The 26,076-nt window shown below is 42.3% G+C and overlaps 1 protein-coding gene across 1 annotated transcript; it reads left to right on the forward strand.

Annotated features, from left to right (window-relative positions):
- Positions 1-284: 284 nt before the first annotated feature.
- Positions 285-25,625, forward strand: sv2a (synaptic vesicle glycoprotein 2A; the record flags this gene model as incomplete). Its single annotated transcript, XM_080039037.1, has 12 exons — positions 285-927; positions 12,007-12,187; positions 13,139-13,290; positions 14,228-14,361; positions 15,778-15,867; positions 16,577-16,684; positions 17,453-17,541; positions 18,977-19,141; positions 19,578-19,711; positions 23,799-24,005; positions 24,597-24,756; positions 25,442-25,625. 12 exons carry the CDS (start codon positions 285-287, stop codon positions 25,623-25,625), a joined length of 2,247 nt encoding a protein of 748 aa, XP_079895163.1.
- Positions 25,626-26,076: the final 451 nt, after the last annotated feature.

The following is a 26,076-nucleotide window of genomic DNA, read 5'->3' on the forward strand; positions in this document are numbered from 1 at the left end:
GTTTCTTCCTCACCTGCGCTAAACTGCCAGAGTGATAAATCATTCTAACACAAAACCCTTGTCTTTGTTTTTCTATAGGATTAAGTATCTGAGCACACGCTGGCCATAGTCCAACCAGCAAGCAGTCCAGTGGAGCAGAGCAGGGGGGAGCTGTCCGCGGTGCTGAATTCCTCAGCTATAGCACACTCATGTGCTTGGGCCGCTCCTGATATTACGTCCCATTTCCTAAAAAAGAAAAAAAAAGCAACCACCGACCACCACCACCGAACCCTTCCGGATCCAAGATGGAGGACGACGGGCGTTACAGAGACGGGCGCTCGGACTTCATCCGCGGCGCCAAGGACATCGCCAAGGTGGCCAAGAAGCAGGTCGGCAAGAAGGTGGGCAAAGGCGTGGACAAGATGGGAGACGAGTACACCAAGCGCTCCTACAAACGCTTTGAGGAGGAGGACGATGACGATGACTACGCCGGCGTCCAGGGCAACGACGACGGCGGAGGAGGAGGAGGAGGAGGATATTACCGTAACGACAGCCGGGCCAATGACGAGGAAGGACACAGCGACTCTACAGAAGGTCACGATGAAGATGATGAGATCTACGAAGGCGAGTACCAGGGCATCCCCCGGGGAGAGACGGGTAAGGCAGGAGGAGGGGACATGGACGGGGTGACGGGGGCGGCCCACCAGGCGGGACAGTTCAGGGATCTGTCTGCCTACGAGGCGGAGAGGAGGAAGGACCAGGAGGAGCTGGCCGAGCAGTACGAGACCATCCTGCAGGAGTGCGGCCACGGCAAGTTCCAGTGGACGCTCTACTTCGTGCTGGGCCTGGCGCTGATGGCCGACGGCGTGGAGATCTTCGTGGTGGGCTTCGTGCTGCCCAGCGCCGAGAAGGACATGTGTCTGTCCGAGCCCAACAAGGGCATGCTGGGTAAGATTTTTTTTTTGTTTGTTTTGTATTTGTTGCAGATATCTCTATGTCTCTTTTTTTGCTTCCAAGCAGAATTTTCCAAAAATACTTGCTTACATAAAAACAGTTGTATAAAGACACATAGCCGTAGGGATTTCACGTGCACACAAAAACACACACACAAACACACACACACACAAACGCGCACAGACACACACACACGCAAACACACGCAAACACACAGCACCAACATATTGTTGTGTTGTTGGCAAGCATGCAATTTTTTTTCAAAGTCATCTACTGTCTTCTGTTCCCTTTATCTTTGTTTATTTTGGTCTCAGTGCTTCCTGTGGGAGATTGTTATGCCACCGCTTCACATTTGATCTCTGCCATATCTTAGATGTTACCTTTGCAGTTTACCCCAAAGTAATTGCTTTTTTACAGCCTACTTGGCAGAGGAACCACAGCTATTTAAGATTCAACTGCCCGTGCAGTTTCTGAACAGCACTGGAATGTTAAGTCAAACACTCAGCCAATCCAAACACAATGTTCTCTGCATTCACTTCAGCTGTTTTTGAGCAAGACAGTGTTTGTTTGTATATGTGTGTGTGGGAAGGTGATTGTGGGCAGTCTATTTATCTTCCTCCTGTTTGCCTTCCCAACAGTGTAAGCTGCGTGCCCACTGCCCATCACTGTGTGTGTCTGTGTGCCGTGAAGCTGGCAAGGACCTAATGATAATTTCCTATCCTCAGGGCCGTTGTCCAATCAGAGTCCAAACCTGCCTCACCATCTGTCATTGGCTGCCCAGCAAGGACACTGTGCACACGGGCCACAGGTCTCCTGGGGGTGGCAAATTCATCCACAATGTTGTGTTTATGTAAAGAGCGTAGATATGAAGTACACTGTATAAAACATGCCAGGAGACACAAAACAGAACGATCTTCTATAGAGATACCCAGAGAGGTGCTTTGTGCGTTTTATTCCACTGAATGAATTATGGATCTATAGTTTGACATCACACCACGATAATTCTTTCCAGCATCGTTGGAGCATGCTGGTAGAAGATGTCAAGCATTGTTGTCGTTTTACAGCATGCCAGGGACACACCCATTCTTTGTAGACATACAGTATTTCACCCACTGAAGTCCTGGAAGACATTTACAATCTGAAATGTCCTGATATTCTGCACAGAATTCAACGAACCGATAACACATCAGATCAATCAAAAGCTATTTCACTTGGGTCGGATGGTTGAATTCAAAGTAGAACTAAATAGGCTTCTGAATCCACTTAATCGTAATTATAAAACAGATTGAAGTAGATCAAATCTGATGAATCAGTAGCTCTGTTAAAATGAATATGTATCCACAATGTCTCGACATGGACTAACATTTTCAGTTGCTTAATGAATTTCTATGAATTGGATGAGATCCTATTACATATGTTTCACTGTGCACTCCCTCAGGAATTTGACTGTTAAACTCTACTGCTGCCACATGGATGAATTTTGGCCTCCATGTAGATAGGGATGGTGCCTGTGCATTGAGCATTTGTGCTGTATGCAAATGAACACATCGTGTATTCAGGAATCAGGATTATTTCTGGCCCCTATGCAACAAACCGTATATTGTCATCCTCTGTCCAATTCATTTCCAGTAGACGATGGGGTCACGTGCCTTTTTCATTTGGGAATTTTTCCTATTTTCCAATAAACCTTTTCCTGTCCGATTGCGTGCAGTTGTTTCACTAATACACTTTATTTTTTTGTTGTTGCATTTGAACAATTAGGCTTCTCTATGTTGTACACACATTCGTAGTATATTTGTACACCCATACTGCTACATTTGGCAGGCAACCATGCCTTTAATTGGTTGCTGGGTTGTGTGATTTTTCCCAGTGGTCCATGTACAGAACAAGGTATGGATTTGTAGCTTCGACATGCACAGCGACCGACCTGTGTGTGAATGAATATGCATGTCTGCTTATACGTCCATAGCAATTAGCATGTGTATTGCGTTTGAGTCTCGTAATGTGTGTCTATTCTAGTGGGAATAGCAGCCGCAGTAGGAACAGCCGTGTGGAAAAATACTATCATTTTCAATTAAGAATTGAATTTTAAAAGTATTCTTATTCTGAACACAGGGCTTTGGCTAAGTTAACTGGTATTTTGACGTGACTAAGCAATGATATGCTGCTGTGAAAATCCATTAATAAGGACTGAATAGACGAGAAAAAGGAGAACTATTCTAAACATGGCCAGTAGCGCTGCACAATAAATTGAAATGTAATTAAAATTGCAATATGGACTGCTGCAGTTTTCAACTCGCAGGGAATATTGATTAAAGTAAAAATGTGAGTGTGATTATCATATAAATTCAAATATTTTTCGGTGCTGCCCAGTTGTCCTGGCCTACACATCATATTTCACAGACTTTAAGACTTTCAAAATGAACATGTTCAAAGTCTCTGCAGCCTCCAAATCAAACACTGTCTTACAAAGTACAATATTTCTCTCTGTAATGTGGCTGAGTAAAAGTAAAAGTACATCCTATAACATGATATAACTAAAATACCTCAAATGTGTTGTACTTGCATTACCTTTGATTAAATATTCTCAGTTACTCACTTCCAACTGTGGTCCATCACATCTCTCCCTCCCTCCCCTCGCGTCTGGTTTGCTCTGGTCTGGGTTTGTGTTATACCAGGGGGGGAGCCAGTAGGGAGACACACAATCGGCCCAGATTCCCTCCCCCTCTCTCTCCCTGTTACGCAACACGCCTGACTCATGCTACAGAGCTTTCTTTGCTCATGCCTCTCTGCGTCCCATAGAGTGTGTGCTTTTCCCCAGCCTCCCCCACTTTCACCCTGCTCTTCTCCTTCCCAACACGGTCCAATTAAATCACAGCTTCCTCTTTGTATATTAGCCGTCATAGTTCCCGCCACTTATACTTGATGCACTGTGGCGGAATCATGTATTGTGTGTGTGTGTGTGTGTGTGTGTGTGTGTGTGTGTGTGTGTGTGTGTGTGTGTGTGTGTGTTCATTTGAGGGTTATAACGTCTGCAGAAAAATGAACTCTAACCAGAAATTGTTGAGATTTTACTCAAAGAGAGGACTTTGACTTTGCCAGATGTGTTGGTACAAACTGTACCAACCCACACACACACACACACATTCATTGCAACACTGACAATTCAGATGAAATAAGGGAATTAGGAGCAGAACATCCATAGAGAAGCTCTCAAATGATAGTGGTGTTGATGCCTGTGGTGCAGCGTTTTAGCACGTTGAGATACAGGAGACACTCTCACAGGCGGAAGGGAAGGACAGAATGCTTGTCATTGATTTGTCCTTGTTGTGAAGCGGCAGAGGTTGCGTCTGCAGCATTGGGTTTTTTGCCGTAATGAGAAGAAGAAGAATCTGAGGTTTTTGTTACACAGAGCAGCAGAGATTTCTAGCAGAGTGCTGGTTAAGCATAGGCTTTTGAATGTCAAAGTGATGTCACGATATTGGGCCCTAGGTGGACTGCTGTGACAGTTTGTTGGACGAAGAGAGAAATGTACAGTCCCCTCCATAAGTATCGGAACAGTGAGGCCAATTCCTTTATTTTTGCTGTAGACTGGAAACATTTGGGTTTGACACCTAAATATGAATATGAGACAATAGATCAACATTTCAGCTTTCATTTCCAGGTATTTACATCTGGATCTGATACACAACTGAGAAGATAGCATTATTTGTAAAGGAACACCACATGTTTAGATGAGCAAAAGTATTGGAACAGATAGACTTAAAGTAAATTAAAGTGAATAAGACTTAATATTTTGTTGCAAATCCTTCGCTTGCAATAACTGCATCAAGCCTGTGACCCATTGACATCACACAACTTTTGCATTCTTCTTTTGTGATGCTTTTCCAAGCCTTTACCGCAGCCTCATTCAGTTGCTGTTTGTTTTGGGGGTTACACCCTTCGGTCTCCTCTTTAGCAGGTAAAATGCATGCTCTATTGGGTTTAAGTCTGGAGATTGAGTTGGCCAGTCTAAAACTTTCCATTTCTTGCCCCTGATGAACTCCTTTGTTGTTTTTGCAGTTTTTTAGGGTCATTACCTTGCTGCATGATGAAGGATCTTCCAATCAGTTTGGTTGCATCTTTCTTTAAATTGGCAGACAGAATGTTTCTGTAGACTTCTAAGTTTATTTTGCTGCTGCCATCATGTGTTACTGTGTTGTTGTCAAGATGAACCTTTACCAAAGTGATGGAAAGGCTAAAGTTTGGAGAAAGAAAGGATCTGCTCATGATCCCAAACATACAAGCTCATCTGTGAAACACGGTGGAGGCACTGTCATGGCTTGGGCTTGCATGGCTTCTTCTCGGACGGGCTCATTATTCTTCATTGATGATGTAACACATGATGGCAACAGCTAAATGAACTCAGAAGTTTACACAAACATTTTGTCTGCCAATTTAAAGAAAGATGCAACCAAACTGATTCGAAGATCCTTTATAATGCAGCAAGATAATGACCCAAAACACACTGCAAAAACAACAAAGGAGTTAATCAGGGTCAAGAAATGGAAGGTTTTAGACTGGCCAAGTCAATCTCCAGACTTAAACCCAATAGAGCAAGCATTTTACCTGCTAAAGAGGAGACTGAAGAGAGTAAACAAACAGCAACTGAATAAGGCTGCGGTGAAAGCCTGGAAAAGCATCAAAAAGGAGGATTCAAAAGTTGTGTGATGTCAATGGGTCACAGGCTTGATGCAGTTGTTGCAAGTGAAGGCTTTGCAACAAAATATTAAGTCTTATTCACTTTAATTTATTTTAAGTCTATCTGTTCCAATACTTTTGCTCACCTAAAAATGTGGTGTTCCTTTACAAATAATGCTATCTTCTCAGTTGTGTATCAGATCCAGATGTAAATACCTGGAAATGAAAGCTGAAATGTTGATCTATTGTCTCATATTCCTATTTTGGTGTCAAACCCAAATGTTTCCAGTCTACAGCAAAAATAAAGGAATTGGCCTCACTGTTCCGATACTTATGGAGGGGACTGTATATGTATACACTCAATGTGCTGGTTATCATGATGTTTCCAGCCATACTTCTGTTTCATATTCTAGGAGATTGCAGCTACAATCTTTAGTCATTGCCTTACAGCAACAACCAAGATTGCCAGCTTCTTTTTTTCTCTTATTTTTGAGAAAGCTATTGCACAGTTGCACCGGGGGCTAAAAGGAACCTTTGTGTATCATACTGTCTTTTGGGCCTTTACATGAAAATAGAATCAAGAACTGAAATTTAAGAATGAATGGAGAAAGAAGGAGGATGATGGAAGAGAAGAAGTACCTGTGTGTCTGTTTTCGTTATTGGCTCCATACGGAAGAAACCTGACAGATATAATGAAGTATTTCAGCAATAAGATTTTGGTTCACATTGTTTGTATATGCTAGGAAAGACAGCTTTTAGCTTCAGTGCCCCTGACTCCTGGAACAACTTACAGCAACAAATTAAACTAAATAACTTCATATCCTTTAACCAATTTAAACAAACTATTTTAAATCTGCCAAACTCTACCTGTAACTGTTTTAATTAGGCTATATTGTACTCTCACCCATTTAATTTTAATTGCTACCACTTAATTTCACCACTGTGTAAATGTTTCAATTGTTTTTCTCTTCACCTGTTGTTGTGTATTTGATGTATTTGCGTTGAATATTGTTAATGTATTGTTGTTTTTCCTTTGAATTTGTTTGAACTCGACGTCATTGAAAATGAGGGTCACCCCTCAATTGGTCTCTCGAGGATAAATAAAAGTTAAATGAAAATGAAATGAAATATGGGAATGAGTGTCAGAAATTTGAATTCATCTTACATATTAGTATGCAGCCTGCATCTGACAGTAAATATGCAAGCTATCAGGCGACAGCTGGTTTCACTTTTTTTCCCTTCTTCCCCATTCTGTTATCTGTAATGCCGTGTTTGAAGTGTCAAACAAAGCTGTTAATTAAATGTCCTCTTTGTTGGTTTTATTCTTTGATTTTTCCATATAAACTTTGATCGTGATATTTAAATTGACGCTGCCATATGTTGGAGTTCTTACAAAGAATCGACAGCACATTTTTCGTTTAATATAATTAGCATTGTAGGTGATTGGCTGATTGTCTTATCCATAGTAACCAATCAGAATGAAGGTTGATGGTATAGGCAGATAGTTTTCTTTTTCATACTTTAAAATAGCGCTAACAAAAAAGTGAGTGTTGCACCACCATTGACTTGAAATGAGGGTAATGGTGTCATATCCGTCCATGTAAATATGGCTATATATATGTATACGCAGGTAACAATTCAACCAAGCAGCTTCTTTCACACGTTATTCCCACGCTCAGAAGACGTGTTGATGACGTGTGAGCGCTGCTGTAGTGTCTGTTAGGCTTAAAAAAAACCTGAATACACGTCATACAACAATCACAGGGTGAGACCGCTGCTGGAAAACAATTCACCGTCTTTCATTTATCTTTTGCCCGGCTTTCGGTGGTTAGCAGTGACGTTTGTGATGGCTGAGTGACCAAGTCAACTGATGAGGGACTACTTTCTCTCCCGGTTCCCGAGGAGCTTCGGCCGCCAGCCCATTGAAAAAGCCCTGTGCACTGTGGCAGAAAGGGAAAAAAACTGGCTATAAATAGTGGCCCCCTGCCCTGCCCCCTCCCTCACCCATGTAGATAAATGCACACCCCTGCAGTGGCACACACTTTATCTATCTATGTTCATACACGCACGCACGCAGGCACGCGCACACACACACACACACACACACACACACACACACACACACACACACACACACACACACACACACACACACACACACACACACTACCCTGGAGCCCTTGGGAGCTCTGTCACAGCGCAGACTGGCCACCATCGTCCCCTCCTCTTTCCTTTTTTTCGCTCTCTCTCTCTCTTCCTTGTTCTTCATCCTTCCCTCCCCCCACTTCCTCTACAGAGCGCTGAGGTGCTGAGCTGTCTATAGACTACTGCTTCTCCTCTCTTGCGCCTTTTCAATACTCATCTCTCTCTCTCTCTCTCTCTCTCTCTCGCTCTCTCTCTCTCTCTCATTGGGTATCACCTCTATCTGAAAAGAAGTATCTCATAATGTTACGTATCATTTGAATTATTAAAGAGTGGAAGAGACATTGCACATCCCCCACACTTGACTGTACAGTGTGTCCATTCGTGGGATTTTTATTTATTCATTTAATTTTGAATAAAATCAAAACTACCAGCAAACTTCATCGATATAAATCAATAAGAAAATTATTTAAATGAGCAAAATGCATAATTTAAGGTATGAAATTGTCAAATAAATGTAACATGAATCAATGGTTGGCAGATTGCGCCTGCTGGATGTGTCAAAGGACAAACGTTGATGACAGCAGAATCATTGTCAGCAGTGTATATGTCACCCTCAAACTTTGCCGTGGCCTTTGAGTCTGCTTACTGCTTTTCGGCCAATAAAAACTGACAATTGCAAATTCAAACCGAACCGCACAAAACTATTTTAGAATATTAAGCATTTTAGCGAGGGAAGTAAAGTACAGGTGAAGGTAACCTTTCTTGCAATTCAATTATTTTCACCTTTTTTGACAGGTGGAAATGGGGAGAGAGAGTTGGTGTGACATGTAACCCACTCAGCCGACAGACACCTATGCAGGGGTTAAGACATACAGTAGGTCTCCACAGAGAAGATGTATTTCTCTTTTTTGCTGCACTATGCGGTTGCTCCGTTTACAGTTTAATGTCAGCTGCCTTAAACCCGCAATAACTGATTGTGTTGGCTACTTTAAGGCTTTGGAAACAAGATGTCAACACCACATAGACTTAATGTCACTTTTTAAGCTGCTATTTTTACACCGCTGGCAGTTACAGAACAATATTAGTACAACTTATAATTAGTAGGACAGTATTGTTTCTGGCCATTTGGATACATGTAATGTCTCTTCAAGCTTTTGCTCTTAAGCTGCTGCTGCCGAAAACAGAGTCAGAACCAAAACAGTGATGTTGTTGTAAAGCTTCACTGCATCGAGAATTAAGATGGTAAAAATGTGTTTCTTAGACAATCAAAAACTGCTTTGTACTTCTATGGTGGGCCGTTAAGTACACAAGTATGATCTAAAAATATATATATTATGTCCCTGTGTATGACTAGTGTGACAGACTTTTCAGGGCAAACATACTGTATTTTCTTCTTGTGCAGAAAATAAACCCACCCACTGTCAGACCATGATCAGTTAATCTCTCCCTAATGGTCCTAATTGTTGTTATTTAGTGGCCGAACTGCAAAGTGACACTCTGCTAGCCTTTGTATATTAATGATAGCAAGATTTGGCTTCTGGTCAGGCTTTGCACATTAGTAAGACTCCTAATGAATACAAAACACTGTGGAGGGTCTGTGTGATCTAATAAGACAATGATGTATTACAACACTGGTGCAAGAAAGCAGACTCCACATTATTAGAGATTGGAAAGGGTCTATTCTATTTAAAATATGTATCAAGGCTAGTTATACCCATAAGAGGTCATTAAGAGGAGTGTGTATGGCTCCTCTTTAGCTTGCTTGTCCTCCCTTATACACCAACATTCGGTCAGAACAAGTTGCCAACAAGCAAGAAATTGTATTCCCTTTTGAATGGCAAATTATTTAACAGGGATTCAGCAAGTTACATAAAGGACTTCAGTTATTCCACAACTCCTGACCAATTATTTTGTAAAACACATAACATTGATGACTTGGGACTTCATTTCTCATTGAGTCAAATGCAGCTGCTTATGCATTCTAACCAGTTCTGACAGACAGATGTGAGCCAGGCCTAATGTGACACTGGGGGGCTAGCCATCCTGTTACAGTGAGTGCTGAACACGGTGACAGGTCAGCACAGAGTCCCAGGCTGCAGCGTATAGGGAGGCTGGAGAAGAGATACTTCACTGTGGCTGTCTTTCTCTCTTTCTGTCTGCCTGTCTTTCCGTCAATCCACCTCGATGCTGCTGCATTGCGGCGCTAGCTATTGAGCCCAGCAATCATCAGAAGCGGCTCACAGCTGTCTCTCTGCCCACACACACACACACACACAGACACATGTGCACGCACCCACGCACGCACGCACGCACGCACGCACGCACGCACGCACGCACGCACGCACACACACACACACACACACACACACACACAGGCAGAGGCTAGCAGGAGTGTACACACATCATGAGATAATGGGGATGTTGACACAAATTAACACGCAGGACCACATATTAGACACACACACACACACACACACACACACACACACACACACACACACACACACACTCACACACACACACACACCTGGGAACAAGGGGGCACGCCAAAGTACACAAACAAGGGATCCCATGCAACCAATCAAACAAGGGCGTGAATACCACCTTTCCATATTCAGCAGTGCAAAGCTGAGTTACACAGGGATACACAGACGTATGAAATTGATTCACACACTTTTACAATTTATAATAGTGTTTTTATCTAAAAGAAAGGGACACCCTTATTCATATTATGTTAGGTAATCTTCTGATCTTGGATTTTCTTTGCAAATTTTTTTAATTCTTGCGAATACTACATTAACTGCCCGTCCAACTGTTATCATCCGAGCATTTAGACTGTCATGGTTTACGCTGTTTATAAGCTGATCCAACAGACCTGTTTAAAGCCTATGAGGTCTTTTCTCCCTCCTTTTTCTTGCTGAATTGACCCCATGATAGCTTACCTTTCTGGCTCATTCACACAGTTCAGCAATATAAAGCCAGGGGACTGATGTTAAGTCATTGTAGTAAACACCATCAGCTGATGTGTAGCGTTTGTTTTTGTTGCTGGACTCCTTGATGGTTTTTTCTTTGAATTAAAGAGCAAGATGGTCAATGCAACAACAAGTGAGGGATAGGCAGAATATATATTTCTTAGACGCAAATTATTTTACAAAGCACAGTTTTTTGAAGCATGTGAGGAGGGGATCTTGTAGCTTGGAAGTTCATTCCCCGACCTCGAAAACAATAGTTTCAACAACTCAAAAGTTGACAGGAGTTTAAATTGTTTTATCGATCGATCCGCCGTTTGTTTGCCTGCAGTGACGAGGTAGCATTCTCAAGACATTGTCCTTGAGATTGATCTTAAATCTGGAAAATCGATCGTCTTGTCTCAGATACGACGTGATTATCCGTGACTGTCCAATCAGATGCCAACTTTTTTTTCTTGAAGAAAACTGAGAATGAGATTGAAACTTAGATGTCACCACCAGGCCATTTCCTGCTCATTCACTTCAGAGTGATCTCACCAATAACGTGTGACACTGCAGGCAGCACGGAGACTGTTGACAGAATGTCAATAAGGCAGCGATAGTAAAGCGTGCAACTAATGTGTGTGTGTGAGAGCATCATCAGTGCCACAGAGGGACAGAGAGAGAGAGAGAGAGAGAGAGACTTGGATGAGTGCATGGAATGTGAGTCCTGTTAGCACCTCGAATCACAAGACTGGATCGACAACGCTGCTGCCCAGAGCCGGCCCAAGCCTTCAGGGGGCCCTATCTATCTTTGATTGTTATGTTAAATGGCAGAATTTTACACTTTGGAAAATATGCTTATTATCATCTTAAGGTTTGATACCACTGACATGTTGATTTGCTAATCATGAAGCTACAGCCATCTTAGACTAGCATAAAGATTGTGGGCTCCTAAGTGCGCATTGCACTGATTCTAATAATGCTAAATTGAGCTAGGCTAATTAATCGACATCTGATTCTAGCTCCATATTTAATACACACACATGAGAGTGGTACTGATCTTCTCATCTAATTATCTGCAGGAGAGCGAGTAAGCGTATCTCCCAAAACTATTTCCCTTTGAAGCAGAAGTTGTAAGATCCCATCAGTATCCCATTACGGCTGCCAAATGAGCTGATTTTCTAGGCATTGGAAATCCAATCAGAGTGGAAGCAAGTGAGGTCTGGAGAGTAATATCAGTGAGTTTAATGATGAATAATAACATTCAAAACCACCTCTCCTTCTGTACCCCTACCAGGTCTGATTGTTTACCTGGGCATGATGGTGGGGGCGTTCGTGTGGGGCGGACTGGCCGACCGGATTGGCAGACGGCAGACCCTTCTCATCTCCCTCTCCATCAACAGCGTCTTTGCCTTCTTCTCCTCCTTCGTCCAGGGCTACGTGTCCTTCCTCTTCTGCCGCCTGGCCTCCGGTGTAGGGTGAGGAGGAGAGGCATATCAATCACACACACACACACACACACACACACACACACACACGCAAGCAAGCACGCACGCACGCACGCTAAGTCACTCACTCACTCACTCACTCACTCACTCACTCTCACACGCAAGCATGCACGCACACATGCACACAAACACACACACACACACACACACAGGCACATCAACCACGCTGAGAAATGAAAAGTATACCACCTACTGTGGTGTCAACTGACTTGTCAAGCAGAGCAATGTGGCATTGGACTGATAAAACAACACTGCTTATATTAGAAGTAAACAAGCCACCCTCAGACACTTGGTTGTCTTTATGATAAAGTGTTTAAATGTGCTTTCAGATGTTCCTATTTCCTCCAAACAGTTTTGTCCACTGCAGTGTGTTGAACTTGTCTAAACCAAGTCACTGTATTACTGTAACACAGCCACGGGTTCACTGCAGAGCTGTGAGTCTGGATGCGTTGCCATGGGATTGTAAATTGTGGTGATGGAACATGCACAGAGGCCATAAAGATTGCGCTATCGATTGCAGTCAGTCGGGCCATTATTGTTATCTTTCAAGACTTTAATCTTCATTCTTAATCATCTGCAATGCTGCTCAACTGTCTCTCATACCTCACACGCTTGCCTGCTGCTTTTTCTCAGTACCCTTTTCATGTAATGCATTGTGTTTTGTCTCTCTGTTATTTCTCCCTCCATCCTTATGTTACAATATAATGTTTATATAATCTTTCGTCACACTTTCTTTTCCCAGCATTTTAATTCACCATTGTCATCTTCTATGCTTCCATTATTTGATCTGCTCTTTCTCCTCTCTTCTATCTCATCCACCATTTGCTTCTCCTCCATGTGAATCCATTCTCTCTTCACTGTTCTTTTAATTATCTTTCCCTCTTTTAATCCCCTGCCTCTCTTGCGTTCTGCTCCACACAGTATTGGCGGCTCCATCCCCATCGTGTTTTCCTACTACTCTGAGTTCCTGGCGCAGGAGAAGCGAGGCGAGCATCTGAGCTGGCTCTGCATGTTCTGGATGATCGGCGGTATCTACGCCGCCGGCATGGCCTGGGCCATTATCCCACACTATGGTCAGCAAAACAAACACATGAACCAACTCACTGAAACCATTGTCTAAAAAGGCATTATGTACACCAGGTAGTTAAAGTTGGGGAAGGGGATTTGGGGAGAAAATGGCAGTTGGGATAGAGATTAGAATCCAAATAGCTCAACGGCTTCACTTGTTCTCTTTGGTCCCTCCCCTATGGTGCCTCCCTGACACGCTCTACACCAACAAAGTTGTGCCAAAGTGAATGGACAGTCAACAGCCAATAAGAACAGAGAATCGGAGCCTCGCTCTGATTGGTCAAAGTGTCAGCTCATGTTAACTTTGACCAATCAGAAATCATATACCCCAGCTTTACTGTGTCTTTCAGTCAGTTAGCTAAACAGTCTGTCATTTTGAGCATTGGTTCTAGCCTCTCTACTGACAGTACATCAAGAAGAATTCCAAGTTTGAATGATGTCAGCGTGGATACCAGAGCATAGTTACTTTGAGATCATTAGAGGCTTTCTGCAGGGCTTTGGCCTCATTGTTTCTAAAATAGACCTGCACACAGATAAGAACAGCTGTTTAATGAGCTTTCTCTACTTGCCTGGGGCTATAGTCAGGTAATACCTTACCTTAATAGGGATGGTTTATAACACTCTAACATGGAGTTGAAAGCAGATATACATTTTAATTTTCTATTGCATTGTTATGCGATTTAATGTAAAACATTATAAAATGTTGGATATACGTTGTTGCTATTTTCTGTATGGCATGACACAGACCATATGGAGTTGAGAAACGTCTGAATATTCCACCAAGATGGAGCACAGATCACTGTCTGCATGCAGTTTTTAATGACTGCTAATGAAAATAAAAATGCATCAAACCAGAGAAATACAGTATCAATAGATGCAGCATCTTCTCTACACAATTCAGCTGCCTCATAGCTCATGTTTTCTCTCTCTCTCCTCATGTAGGCTGGAGTTTCCAGATGGGCTCGGCCTACCAATTCCACAGCTGGCGTGTCTTTGTGTTGGTGTGTGCCTTCCCCGCGGTGGCAGCCATCTCTGCCCTCACCACCATGCCCGAGAGCCCGCGCTTCTACCTGGAGGTCAGCCTGTCAGCTCTCACCACACTCACACCTTTTTGGCAATGTTATTGGAATACATTGTCACCGCATGAATGCATAAATAGCCTTGAGAGACGGAAAGCGTCCGAGCAATTGCAAAGTGGGTGATGCTGTGCTGCAGACAAAGTGCTGCTATCACACTTTTTTCAGAATATTATGAATTGATATTAAATATGTGCATATGTACACATCCTAGAGCAGGCTTAATGGTAAGGTAATGTAAGTTATTTATTCCTATTCAGTATATTTTGAATACTGACACACTTAAATATTTAGGATGTTTTTGACACGTTCGATAAACAATGGAATCTTTCACAGCAAGTACACAGCGGGCTTTTTTATTTTTGCGGGCCAAAATAATTACCACCACTCTACATGTGCTACTAGGCCGCTTTAAGCAATCGTAAACACCACAATACGTCCATGAATAAAACATTGTTACATTGTTGGTTTATTCAGTATAAACAGGAACTCTTACTTCAGTAGAAATCGACCCACTTGTTTCTACATGTTTCTTTTCCCCATTTGGTTTAACTTTGATGTTTCAAGACCCCTGTTGTCACACACACACCCACACTTCCTTTTATACTCAATGACTATAGAAAAAAACTGGAAATAAACTGGAAATAGACACGGAAAAATGGTTTATATGTGAAAGAACAGCACATTTTTGACGTTTCCACATGAAACTGCGATACATTTTGAACGTCTTAATTAGTCTATAGAGCAAATCCGCAAAAAGTTACCGCTCACTGAAAAACAGACTGCGTATCCTTGAGCCCTAAAAGGATATTTAGACATGTCAGGAAATATGCTATTTTCTTTCTTATAGATAAAGACAGCTAGCCTTGCTCATCCATAGGTAACACAATCCACCCACCAACCGGTGTAGGTCGTACTTATGACAAGATCACATCTTCTTGGTTTAATCTGCATCAGAACCGAAGTGTAAAAATGACACATAGGGGTTATTATTACTGCTGTGAAGGTTGCTAAGCAATCAGGTTCATCACATGACTCACCCTACCTCCACAACCTAGTGGTTCTTACACACAGATATAACGTGTTAATTAATGTGCTTTGGAGGTGTTTATATGATTGCTGAATAAATGCAACGTGCCAAAAAAGTATGTCAAAGTAAAAGCTTCAATGTATTGTAAAACTTTCCTTTATAGGCTGTTGATTTTGAATAGATGTATCCTCTCTGGGAATTCATGTTTCCAAATGTGTCTTACACACTCACAAAGTCCACGATGAATGATCAATAACATAATGGACGCTTCAGAGCAACTACAGCAAACTGTAATAGGATGGTAAAATGTTGAGCATAACTGTGGTTTCTAACATGCAAGCTGGCTAACGTGCACATTGCTTTTTTCTGTTGTTTTCCTCCTGCAGAATGGGAAACATGACGAGGCGTGGATGATTCTGAAGCAGGTCCACGACACCAACATGAGGGCTAAGGGATACCCAGAGAGGGTCTTCTCTGTAAGGGAATCTCATGCTTTATATCTGTGTGCAACCTGTATGTGTGTCTGTCTGTAGGCTTATACAGTGCAGCAGGTTTTGAGCTTCGTGCTGCATAAATTTGCATTTAAATACGTTAAAACAGATTTTCTTTCAATTGAATTAATCTCCTTAAAAGGTTAAAGCCACTGAGAATTATTATAATAATTAAATGAAATATGGTGACAAAAAATACTTCATAACCTCTTCTTAAAACATTAATTAGTCAAATTAATTTTAATATATCTTAGGCCTTAGACATCAGGTGGATCGGTTACCTCTCATTATATGATTTAATGTTGGAATGGAACCTTATTTGCAACATCTGCTGTGCAGATTTTACTGAGTTTTTTTATATTAATTTGAATAATAATATGTAAAGAACCTTAATTCCTCTGAGCCTCTGTAATATTCAAAAGCAAATTAATCAGTGAGTAAAATGGGTATTATAAATTAATTCGATATTTTGTACGTTTAATATTTCATACCTATTAAAGCATGTATTACTCAAAAAGCCATTTAGATATATATTTTCTAAAACTGTTCATATAATTCTGCTGATATCAATTCTATTTGTGTACACATCTCTGAAAATAAACTTTGGAAAGTGCTTTGACGAAAAACAGTTGAAGATGATTAAACACATACATTAAATCTGAATTGTGTATGATTATTGTGCTGTTGTTTCCAGGTGACCACCATCAAAACAGTAAAGCAGATGGATGAACTGATGGACATGGGCGATAGCGTCGCATGGCATCAGAAATGGAGGATCAAGCTCTCCGCACTTTTCCATCAGGTGAGAAAACATACATTTGGTTTAAATTTTTCACTGATTCTTTTTTGAAAATATAGACCGTTCAGATGGAACGGAGAAAAACAAGGCAACATAATTTACTGAGGGCAGATCAGGACTGATGATCTGTGGATGTTATTGACGCTGCACATCTTTCTATAATGTGTCCATCGGTCTGAAATAAACCTTTTCCATACATTTCAGTGCCTTAGATATTTGCTCTTCAGTTTGAAAAATAGAAAAATAAGAAAGCATTTGACAAAGATAAACAAGATACATGAAAGTAATTCTCATTATTTGCCATACTTTAAATGAAAAATGCTTGTTGTCTTTTCACGATGAGAGTCGCAAGAGAAGATTGATTCCATTCTCACCTCTGATTGGTGAATACTATATGAAGCATTATGTATGAACAAAGCAAGAAGCAATTGTAATACTGTGAATGCAATGTTATTTTTTTTAGCATCTTCTTTGACAGACAGATGTATTTCTTTCGAAGGAAATTACAAACTATGCTCAGCTCAGTCTTCAATTGTTCTTGTTTAGTCCTTCTCTTTGCCTACATTTGGCTCTTAGCTTGTGGTGCTGAGGCTATCACAGTTTGTTTACTCTGTTTCCGAGAAGGGATTCTGGGACATGGTGTTTAATTTCGTTCAGCTGATGGAAAGAAACTTGCTTTCAAGAGATGCCTGGTGTGTGTTTACCTTTATATACGACTGCACTGCGCATTTATAATTTCCCCTGTGTCTCTGTGTTTGTGTGTTCCCGAAGGTGTGGAGTAATTTCTTGACCATTTTCTCCCCCGAGTATCGCCGCACCACGTACATGATGATGGCCGTGTGGTTCTCCATGTCCTTCAGGTGAGATCAGGTTAAAGAACAGTGAGGTGCTGCGGGGGTTTTCTCTGGGTTGTATTGGGACTTACAACTATTCAGTGAAGTTCATTTATTTGCTGCTTCCAAAAACTAGTGTTGATCACATCACTACTGTGTCGTTGTTTGTTTACAGAAATTCGGTTTAGATGAGGCGGGCTACGCTCTGGTTCTTATGACACAAAAAGTATTTTGAACCAATCACGGCAGTTCTCTTCCTGAATGTTCTATAAAAACAATGACTGTTGCCACGCCCACACAGTTCTGTCAAACGGTCAGGACAGGACTACGTTTTATAATATTTATGACCATTTTTATTCAATCAGATTTTTATAAAAGCGTAATAAGACACATATCTTTGACATCATATATCGGTTTCTACTATTTTAGACCAAGTATTCCAGAGGATGTAACAGCTTGCTGTCAGATAGCAGTGGGCGCTCATGTGCTTCTTTAATAAAGGCAACATGGGGTGACTGTGGCTCAGTTGGTAGAGCGGGTAGGCCGATGATCAAAGGGTTGGAGGTTCGATCCCCGCCCTGCCACCTGCGTCATAGTTGTTGTGTCCTTGGGCAAGTCACTTCACCCACCTTGCCTTGTGTGAATGTCGATAGTTAGCCTGCTATCGGTGTATGAATGTGTGTGTGAATGGTAACGTGGGAAAGGAAAACAGGTCTCCCTTGCAAAAGAGTCTTCGGTCTCAATGGGATTAACCTGTAGCCTGGCATTCCCAGACCTGCCACTAGGCCCTGGCAAATTAAATTTGCTGCCCGTGTTGGTCTGGACACGCTCCGTTGAAGCTTTATCAAGAAAACCAGAAATCTGGCTATGGTTTCAATTGGTTCTATCTAATATGGGCGCGCCAGAGCCCTTTATATGGTACTCTGGGGAGGACGTAACCGGATGACGACAGTGACGTTCATGCGACGTCGAAGCCGTGATAGTAAACATCAAAGATGGCTGCGGATATGTTGTGTGAGTTTGAGACTGCTTTGGCCTCGACCCTTAACGATTTGGAAGACGGCACTCAAATCTTTCATTAGCAAGTAAGTGGAATGTTCTGTTTTGCCGACCGACAACGGCAAACGTTTAATTTAACAGTTTAACAGCTGTTCGCTAAACGAAAGGGGCTTACGTCACCTTGTGCATCGCTCTGATTGGTTGTAGTGCTATCCAACTGCGTGCAGTGGCATTTGAAATGCACGAGTAGGAGCCGCCCCTTGAGTTGGAAATTACTATTGATCGTGGCCAGACCCTCTATCTTTCAAGATATCAGGGTCTGGATTTCCAGGCTAATTAACCTGTATAGAAAAAAAAAAAAAACATCTATTCTCTCTCTTTGCTCTGTAGGTGTTTCTAAAGATTCATATTTTCCGTGACAACCTTCTAACTTTATGCCTTTCTCCACCTTTCCTCCATGCAGCTACTACGGTCTGACAGTGTGGTTCCCCGACATGATCAAGTACCTGCAGAAGGCGGAGTACTCCTCGCGCACCAAGGTCTTCACCAAGGAGAAAGTAGAACACGTCACCTTCAACTTCACCCTGGAAAACCAGGTCCACCGCCAGGGAGAGTACTTCAACGACAAGTGAGTCGGCTGCATCCCCTTCATTAGGGATTTTAATTGTTTTTAGCACGTATAATTATCATGTTGTGGTGAATTACAACAAACAAGACAAGATATGAAATCAACGGATGTTTTATTCCGAGCATTGCTTTGATTGGACGGAAGCCCTGTAAACTTAAAACTAATGTTTCATGTTTAACTAGCCTGTCTTTGATGTTTCCTTTGCATATTATTTGAGCTGTTTAAACTGCAAACTGCTATTATGGTAATACAATATCTGACAGCCTAATAGTTTAAACCCCAGTGATGAAAGACCTTTCCCTATTTGTTTTTGTCTCTTGCTGCTCTCCACTCCCATGTTCTATCAATTCATTTTCTCTTTGCCTACATTTCTCTATTCCATTATGGCCGCCTGTAATGGTGTATAACTGTTGGTGTATTTTGTTTTCACTTTTAGGTTCATGAATCTGAGAATGCGTTCTATGGTGTTTGAGGACTCGCTGTTTGAGGAGTGTTACTTTGAGGACATCACCTCCAGCAACACCTTCTTTAAGAACTGCACCTTCATCGCCACCCTCTTCTACAACACAGGTAGGACACACACACACACACACACACACACACACACACACACACACACACACACACACACACACACACACACACACACACACACACACACACACACACCAAATGAGACACAAACACAAACGTAGACATGGCTGTATACCCTCAACTTTTATTTAATTGTTCCGGAGGGACAGGTGAAAACCATACATGGAATAGGTGATGTGGGGATCATGTGGGTGACTGGTGAAGTGTAATGAATACACAGTTTTTTAAATGATCTCATCCTTTAAAAAAAACTAATAAACCCTACTTGACTTGAATTGTAAGGTTCAATTTGTACACCTGTCTGTGATAGGCACATAGCTCCTGGTGTATAACCTGGCCATCATTACGTAACCTATATCTATTTTAGCAGCAGAATCTGCTCCAATGTGCTCCAAAATCACTCAATCGCTTTCCTCCCCCCCTCCCCCCCTCTTCCCCTCTTCCCCACTGACTGAGTGGCACTTCATCAAATGCAGCATTGCAGCGCTGCTATGTCTCCTAGCAACCCAGACCGAACCCCCCCTTATTATTTCAGCTAAAAAAATTGCAGCGCTGTCTCTCACCACAAACTACACTATTGATTTTTCTCCACAAAGATGTCACATGTAGCAAGCTGCTGGGAACTGTATCTTTGTATGTTTTTGAAAGGCCACACGTTCCACTGTAAAGTCAGCAGCTGTGTCCACACACACACATACACACTTACATAGACATATCAGCCAGACCTTCCGCTCCGCTTTGTTGTTGTTGTTTGCAGTCTTAACACACGCCAAGCAATTACTCCCAGCTGCTATCAGTGCCGGACAGGAGTTTCTCTTCTGAAGGGGAGTTAGAAACTTGTTTGGTTATTACAGCTTATATCTCTCTTTGGACTGCCTGTTCAGAACGTAAGGCTGTCTGATAGTTGCCATAGTGAACCTAGCTACCTTATTACCACAATGCAGCATGAATGAATGCAGTTTATGGTTTCTCCTTTGTCCTTATTAAATGTGTTGAGGAACTTGCTGAACCAGCTATTGGACCAGATACAGACTGTGTATATTCAACCATAAATCAATAGCCACACCTTGATTACTCACAGGTGATTTGAATAGCTACAGTATGCAACCACTGCACCAATGCTGATGTAGACATACTGTAAAGGATGTGTGGAGCAACCAGTTCTTTTTGGTTTTATGTAGATATTTCTTTTCACTCTGAGTTTAAAGCTTGTTGCCACTGACCGTCAAAAAACCTAAATAGGTTCAGTGTTCTCATTCATAAGACACTACAGAGGGCTGAATACTATCTCCATGTACATTTTATTGTCATTAAATAATACAAATGTGTACACATGTAACACTTAAAATTGACAGAAATTAGCCTCTAGTGCTAAGAGTCAATAGCGTATTGGATCACATGGCGAGAAAATAGTTGAATCACTGTTGGAACAGCTTACGCACACTTAGATTAAGTTGTATTCCATAGGTAAAGTGTGCACACTTCTGTTTTCTAATGCATAAAACATATGTACACATTTGTATTGAAGCTACAGTGCAGCTGTAAGAGTCAAGCTCCTAATGGGCTCTGTCCATGGTGCTGATATAACCTTTTACCAAAATCTAGGCAATGGTGTGCTAAGCGATGTTAGCAGTAGCCATGACTACTGCTACCATTGCTTAGCACGCCATTGTGTATTTCAATTCTTGATGCCTAGCAACTCCTTCCTGATGACATCACACACATCTAGATTGAAAAATCTAAAGTTGGAACTTGCAATCCTCTTCAGGTCAAACCCGCCGTCATCATCATTCTAGAACGCACTTGCACTATGACGCACTGTTCTGATCTGGAACTCATAGGCATATAAAGACCTCAGTCACTGAAAAAGATTCTCAGATAAATCCTGCAACCGATCTTCCGGATTATATGCAGAGACAACCATATTTGGACATGGGAAGACATGTACTCCCACCACTCCCTTTTCCACTACCTCCACTGCAGACATGCCAGTGTTATATCTCGGCCTAGTTGTGGTTCCTTGGCTTACCACAGCGGCTGGTCACGTCATCAGGGCCGGTCTGGGATGTAAACGCTCCAGTTCACCCGTAGATGACACAACAGAAAATGTGGTGGGCTTTGATTCACCTCCAGACCTAACACCGGCCCCAGACCAGAGTGAGACAGACCTCCAGATCAGAAACTACCAAAGTCTCAAGTCCATGTATCATGATCCAGGCCTGAACTTTCTGAGTAGCGATGGAACACAGCAACGGACACAAGAACCGGATAGCCCCTCTGTGTGCGAGAGGTTAAGGCTTCTTCCTCTCTCTCTCTGCTTGTCTATGTCCCTCTGTCTCCCTGGGTCCCTGAGTGAGGCACCCTTGTTGGAAAACATTGAAACCCTTGACACAGAGACACCAGAGACACCACAGCCCGCAGGCCGAGGGTCTGAAGAAGAAAATGAAACTCTACTGTCCAAAGCCCGGGCAACAATTACACATGTTTATTCCAGCACCAAAGAAACTGTTGTGTCCGCGGGCAGAGCACACATTTCACCGCTCATCGCCAGGCCCAGACAACTAATCAGAATGTTTTTTGCCATGGCCGGAGCACGAATTTCTGCAGTTTTTTTCACCATCGGTGGAAATATCGCTGCTTGGTTTTCGAGTGCCTTTCCCTCATCCCGTGAAGAGGTCGAGGAGGTTATTTCCAGGGCCCATGATGGGTCACCGGAGCGCGGCCTGCTTCTTGTTCTGGGTTGTTGGGTCAGTGTACTTTCTGGTCGACTCTACAGATACGTGACAGGTGCTTTTTCCAGCACCCATAGAAGAATTCAGGCTGTTTTTTCCCGCAGGCTGTTTTTTTTGTCCGCGGCCAGAGCACACATTTCACCGCTCATCGCCAGGCCCAGACAAATAATCGGAATGTTTTTTGCCATGGCCGGAGCACGAATTTCTGCAGTTTTTTTCACCATCAGTGCAAGTATCGCACGTGCCATTTCCACAGCCGGTGAAGAGGTTGACGCTGTTATATCCAGGGCCCATGTTGTATCACCGGAGCTCGGTCAGCTTCTTGTTCTGGGTTGTTGGGTTAGTGTACTTACTGGTCGACTCTACAGATACGTTGCGGGTGCTTTTTCCAGCACTCATAGAAGAATTCAAGACCTTTTTTCTCGCTCGGCCATCGAAGTAGTTGCTGCTGATACGAACAGAGAAGATATTGAACCTGATACTATATCGTGCTATGAAGTAGAGCTGGAGCAAAGTCGGCTCCAGGCTCTGGGTTGGCGGGTCATCACAGCTCCTCGGACACTCTTCAGGTATTTGTCAGCTGCCTTGTCCAGGCCCCGAAGGAAAGTGGCGCGTCTGTTTGCCGAAGCCCGAGCACGAACTGCAGCTGTTATTGCCAGGGAACTACAGAGGATTCGGGCTCTGTTCGAGAGGTTCTCAGAAGTTATTGCGACTATGTATCCATGGTTTTAATAGTATACTGTAGCTGTTTTCAGGCCTGCCACACTGTTCAAGCTTGCTCCATTTTTCCTCCCACATGCCAAATTAGATTATAAAGAAAATGAAAAATAAAAAAAACATTTACCATAAAATAAATCAGTGTTGATTTCATGTCTTTTTTATGTTGATTTAGTGGAGAAGCTAGGTGATTCACTTTAAACACCATTCACACTACTTTGGTTCACATACTGCTTCCTTTTCTGAGGAAAAGCCACAAAACCTAAGAATTGCTGTCACTTCATTTGAGTCTACAAAAAGTAACAATCTATGTTTTGTTGCCTTTCCAAACATTCATTCATTCTGAATCTGAACCACTCTCATTTCTTGTTTCATGATATTAACCTGTTGGCAACAAAACTTTGCTGTATATGTTTCACATTTAAAGCTTCTACTGGAAGGGGTTATAGTTACAAATATCCAAAAGTTCCTTGTGCAACATTTATTTTAAGATTAATTGCAACCATCCAAATCTTGTCAACAGCCTTACTGTACTTATCAACTCCTATAACCCTGTTGCTCCATATCTGTCTCCTCTCTCCATCATCTACCCCCTCCCCCTCCTTTCTCCCCAGATCTCTTCAAGTATCGGCTGGTCAACAGCAGGCTCATCAACAGCACTTTTCTGCACAACAAAGAAGGCTGCCTGCTGAGCGACGTCAGCGATGAAAACAATGCCTACATGACATACTTCGTCAGCTTCCTGGGCACCTTGGCTGTGTTGCCGGGCAACATTGTCTCCGCGCTGCTCATGGACAAGATCGGTCGGCTGAGGATGCTGGGTAATATTGCTCATCTCCTCATCACTCAGTGTTTTGTGCATGGAAAGAAAATATGATTTGGAGTTTGGGAGGTTTGTACATCAATGGAATATTGGGTGTTAAAACTTGTCGGAAACACTCTCCTCCACCTTATAGAATAATTTTTATTCTACACTAATTTAGGACGGAGATAACACTTTCAACCACAACTCTATGTTTGCAGTATCTGAAAAACCGGCTTGATTTTTGTTAAATATACCTCAACTTTCAACTGGCGTTTATCAATAACATCTAGATAATGTAACTATTGAAGTCTGTCATTGATCCTATAGTCCGTGAGTGTTATAAGCATTCAAGTGCCAAAAGAGATTATGTGTTTCCTACATTGTGTTGTACACAACAGCTAAATGATTTGGACATAGCACTGAAGGAATCATGTTTTCTACATATTTCTGGCCTGTCCCTGTCTGGTCTATTTTCATTACAGTTGAACATTACAAACTAATTCCAATTGTTCAGTCAGTTGATACATATGCAGGATTTCCTTCATTTATTCACACGTCACTTGTTTTTTTTCTCTCTTTTTTCCCTCCTCTCTTTCCCTCTCTCCAGCGGGCTCCAGTGTGATCTCTTGCGTCAGCTGTTTCTTCCTGTCCTTTGGCAACAGCGAATCGGCCATGATCGCTCTGCTCTGCCTGTTTGGGGGAATCAGCATCGCCTCCTGGAACGCCCTGGACGTGCTGACCGTCGAGCTCTATCCCTCTGACAAGAGGTAGGTCATTTAGGCCGGTTCCCCAAATCTATTTGACACATTAATACATGGTCAGTAGTAGTGCTGAATGGCTTGTTAGATTATGCCAAATAGGGAGTTGCTCTACAATGATTGGTCGGCTGGCAGGGATAAATTACATTGTGGGTTGAAATCATTGGTAGTGCATGTTATGTATAGCGTTTTGCTGCCTGGTTGCCACCTAATGGCTTTGGTAGGATGTGCTTTGAGTTTTTCAGGCCCCAAACAGCTGAAAATGTATATAACATATGCATCTCATTCATACTATAAAAAATGAAATTTGAATATTTGTGAAGAACATAATTCAAACATTTTACCAAAGGAAAATAAAAATGTTGTGCTCTGTATTCAGTGTAACAGCAGCTTCTCAGTTTTCAATTCATAAGCCATAGCTCCCCCTTGTGGTTAAGGAGAGCGCCTACAGCCTTTAAAAAGCAGAACGATGTGTAAACACATATACAATTCTTACTCTAACCTTAACAGTGTATCTCAATGAGGATTGGCTGTATACCGGATTCAAAGTGGAAAAAAAGACAATTTTCCGTTGATGTTAGACTGCACTGCTCGTCTCCTTTTGTTTTTTTTTAATTCAATATTAACCCATGATCAAACGACAGACACATATCTCACTCTGTTCTTTATCTGTCCTCTCTCTTTTTTCTCTCAGATGCACGGCATTCGGCTTCCTCAACGCCCTGTGTAAACTAGCGGCGGTTTTAGGCATTAGCATCTTTACCTCGTTCGTGGGTATCACCAAGGCCGTGCCCATCCTCTTTGCCTCGGGGGCGCTGGCGGTGGGCAGTTTCCTGGCCCTCAAACTGCCTGAGACCAGGGGGCAGGTGCTGAAATAGTGTGGCGCCGACAACTTTCTGTAGGGAGGGCGGGGGGTCAGAAGAGTTTTTGGCCACACTGTGAATGAACAGCTCAAGAGCCCTCAAAATCCTATTCTCCAACCCCTTTTCCTTGATAATGATAGAGTTGACTGACACAGATTGGCTGTAAATATTTGGGATTTGGGATTCTAGTATATAGGGAAGATGCTACAAAAACTTTGAGCTGAGATTCAAATTGTTGATAAATGCTAAGCTAATACTAACATGTTCAGTGAGAGCATGATATTTCATTCCCTTGGAGTAATAGTACAATTATTTATTCTGTCCCCGCACTTTCAAGTCCATACACCTGGGGGTTGGAGGTCAGGGGATGGGGGGGTTCTTGATAATGAGCAATGCAAATAGACTTAATAGAAATGACCACTAGCAATCGTTGCAGAGTTCTCTCATAGTCACCTTCATTCTTCTG

The sequence above is a fragment of the Ammodytes marinus genome (assembly GCF_949987685.1).
Source record: "Ammodytes marinus genome assembly, chromosome: 13".
Lineage (NCBI taxonomy): Eukaryota > Metazoa > Chordata > Actinopteri > Uranoscopiformes > Ammodytidae > Ammodytes > Ammodytes marinus.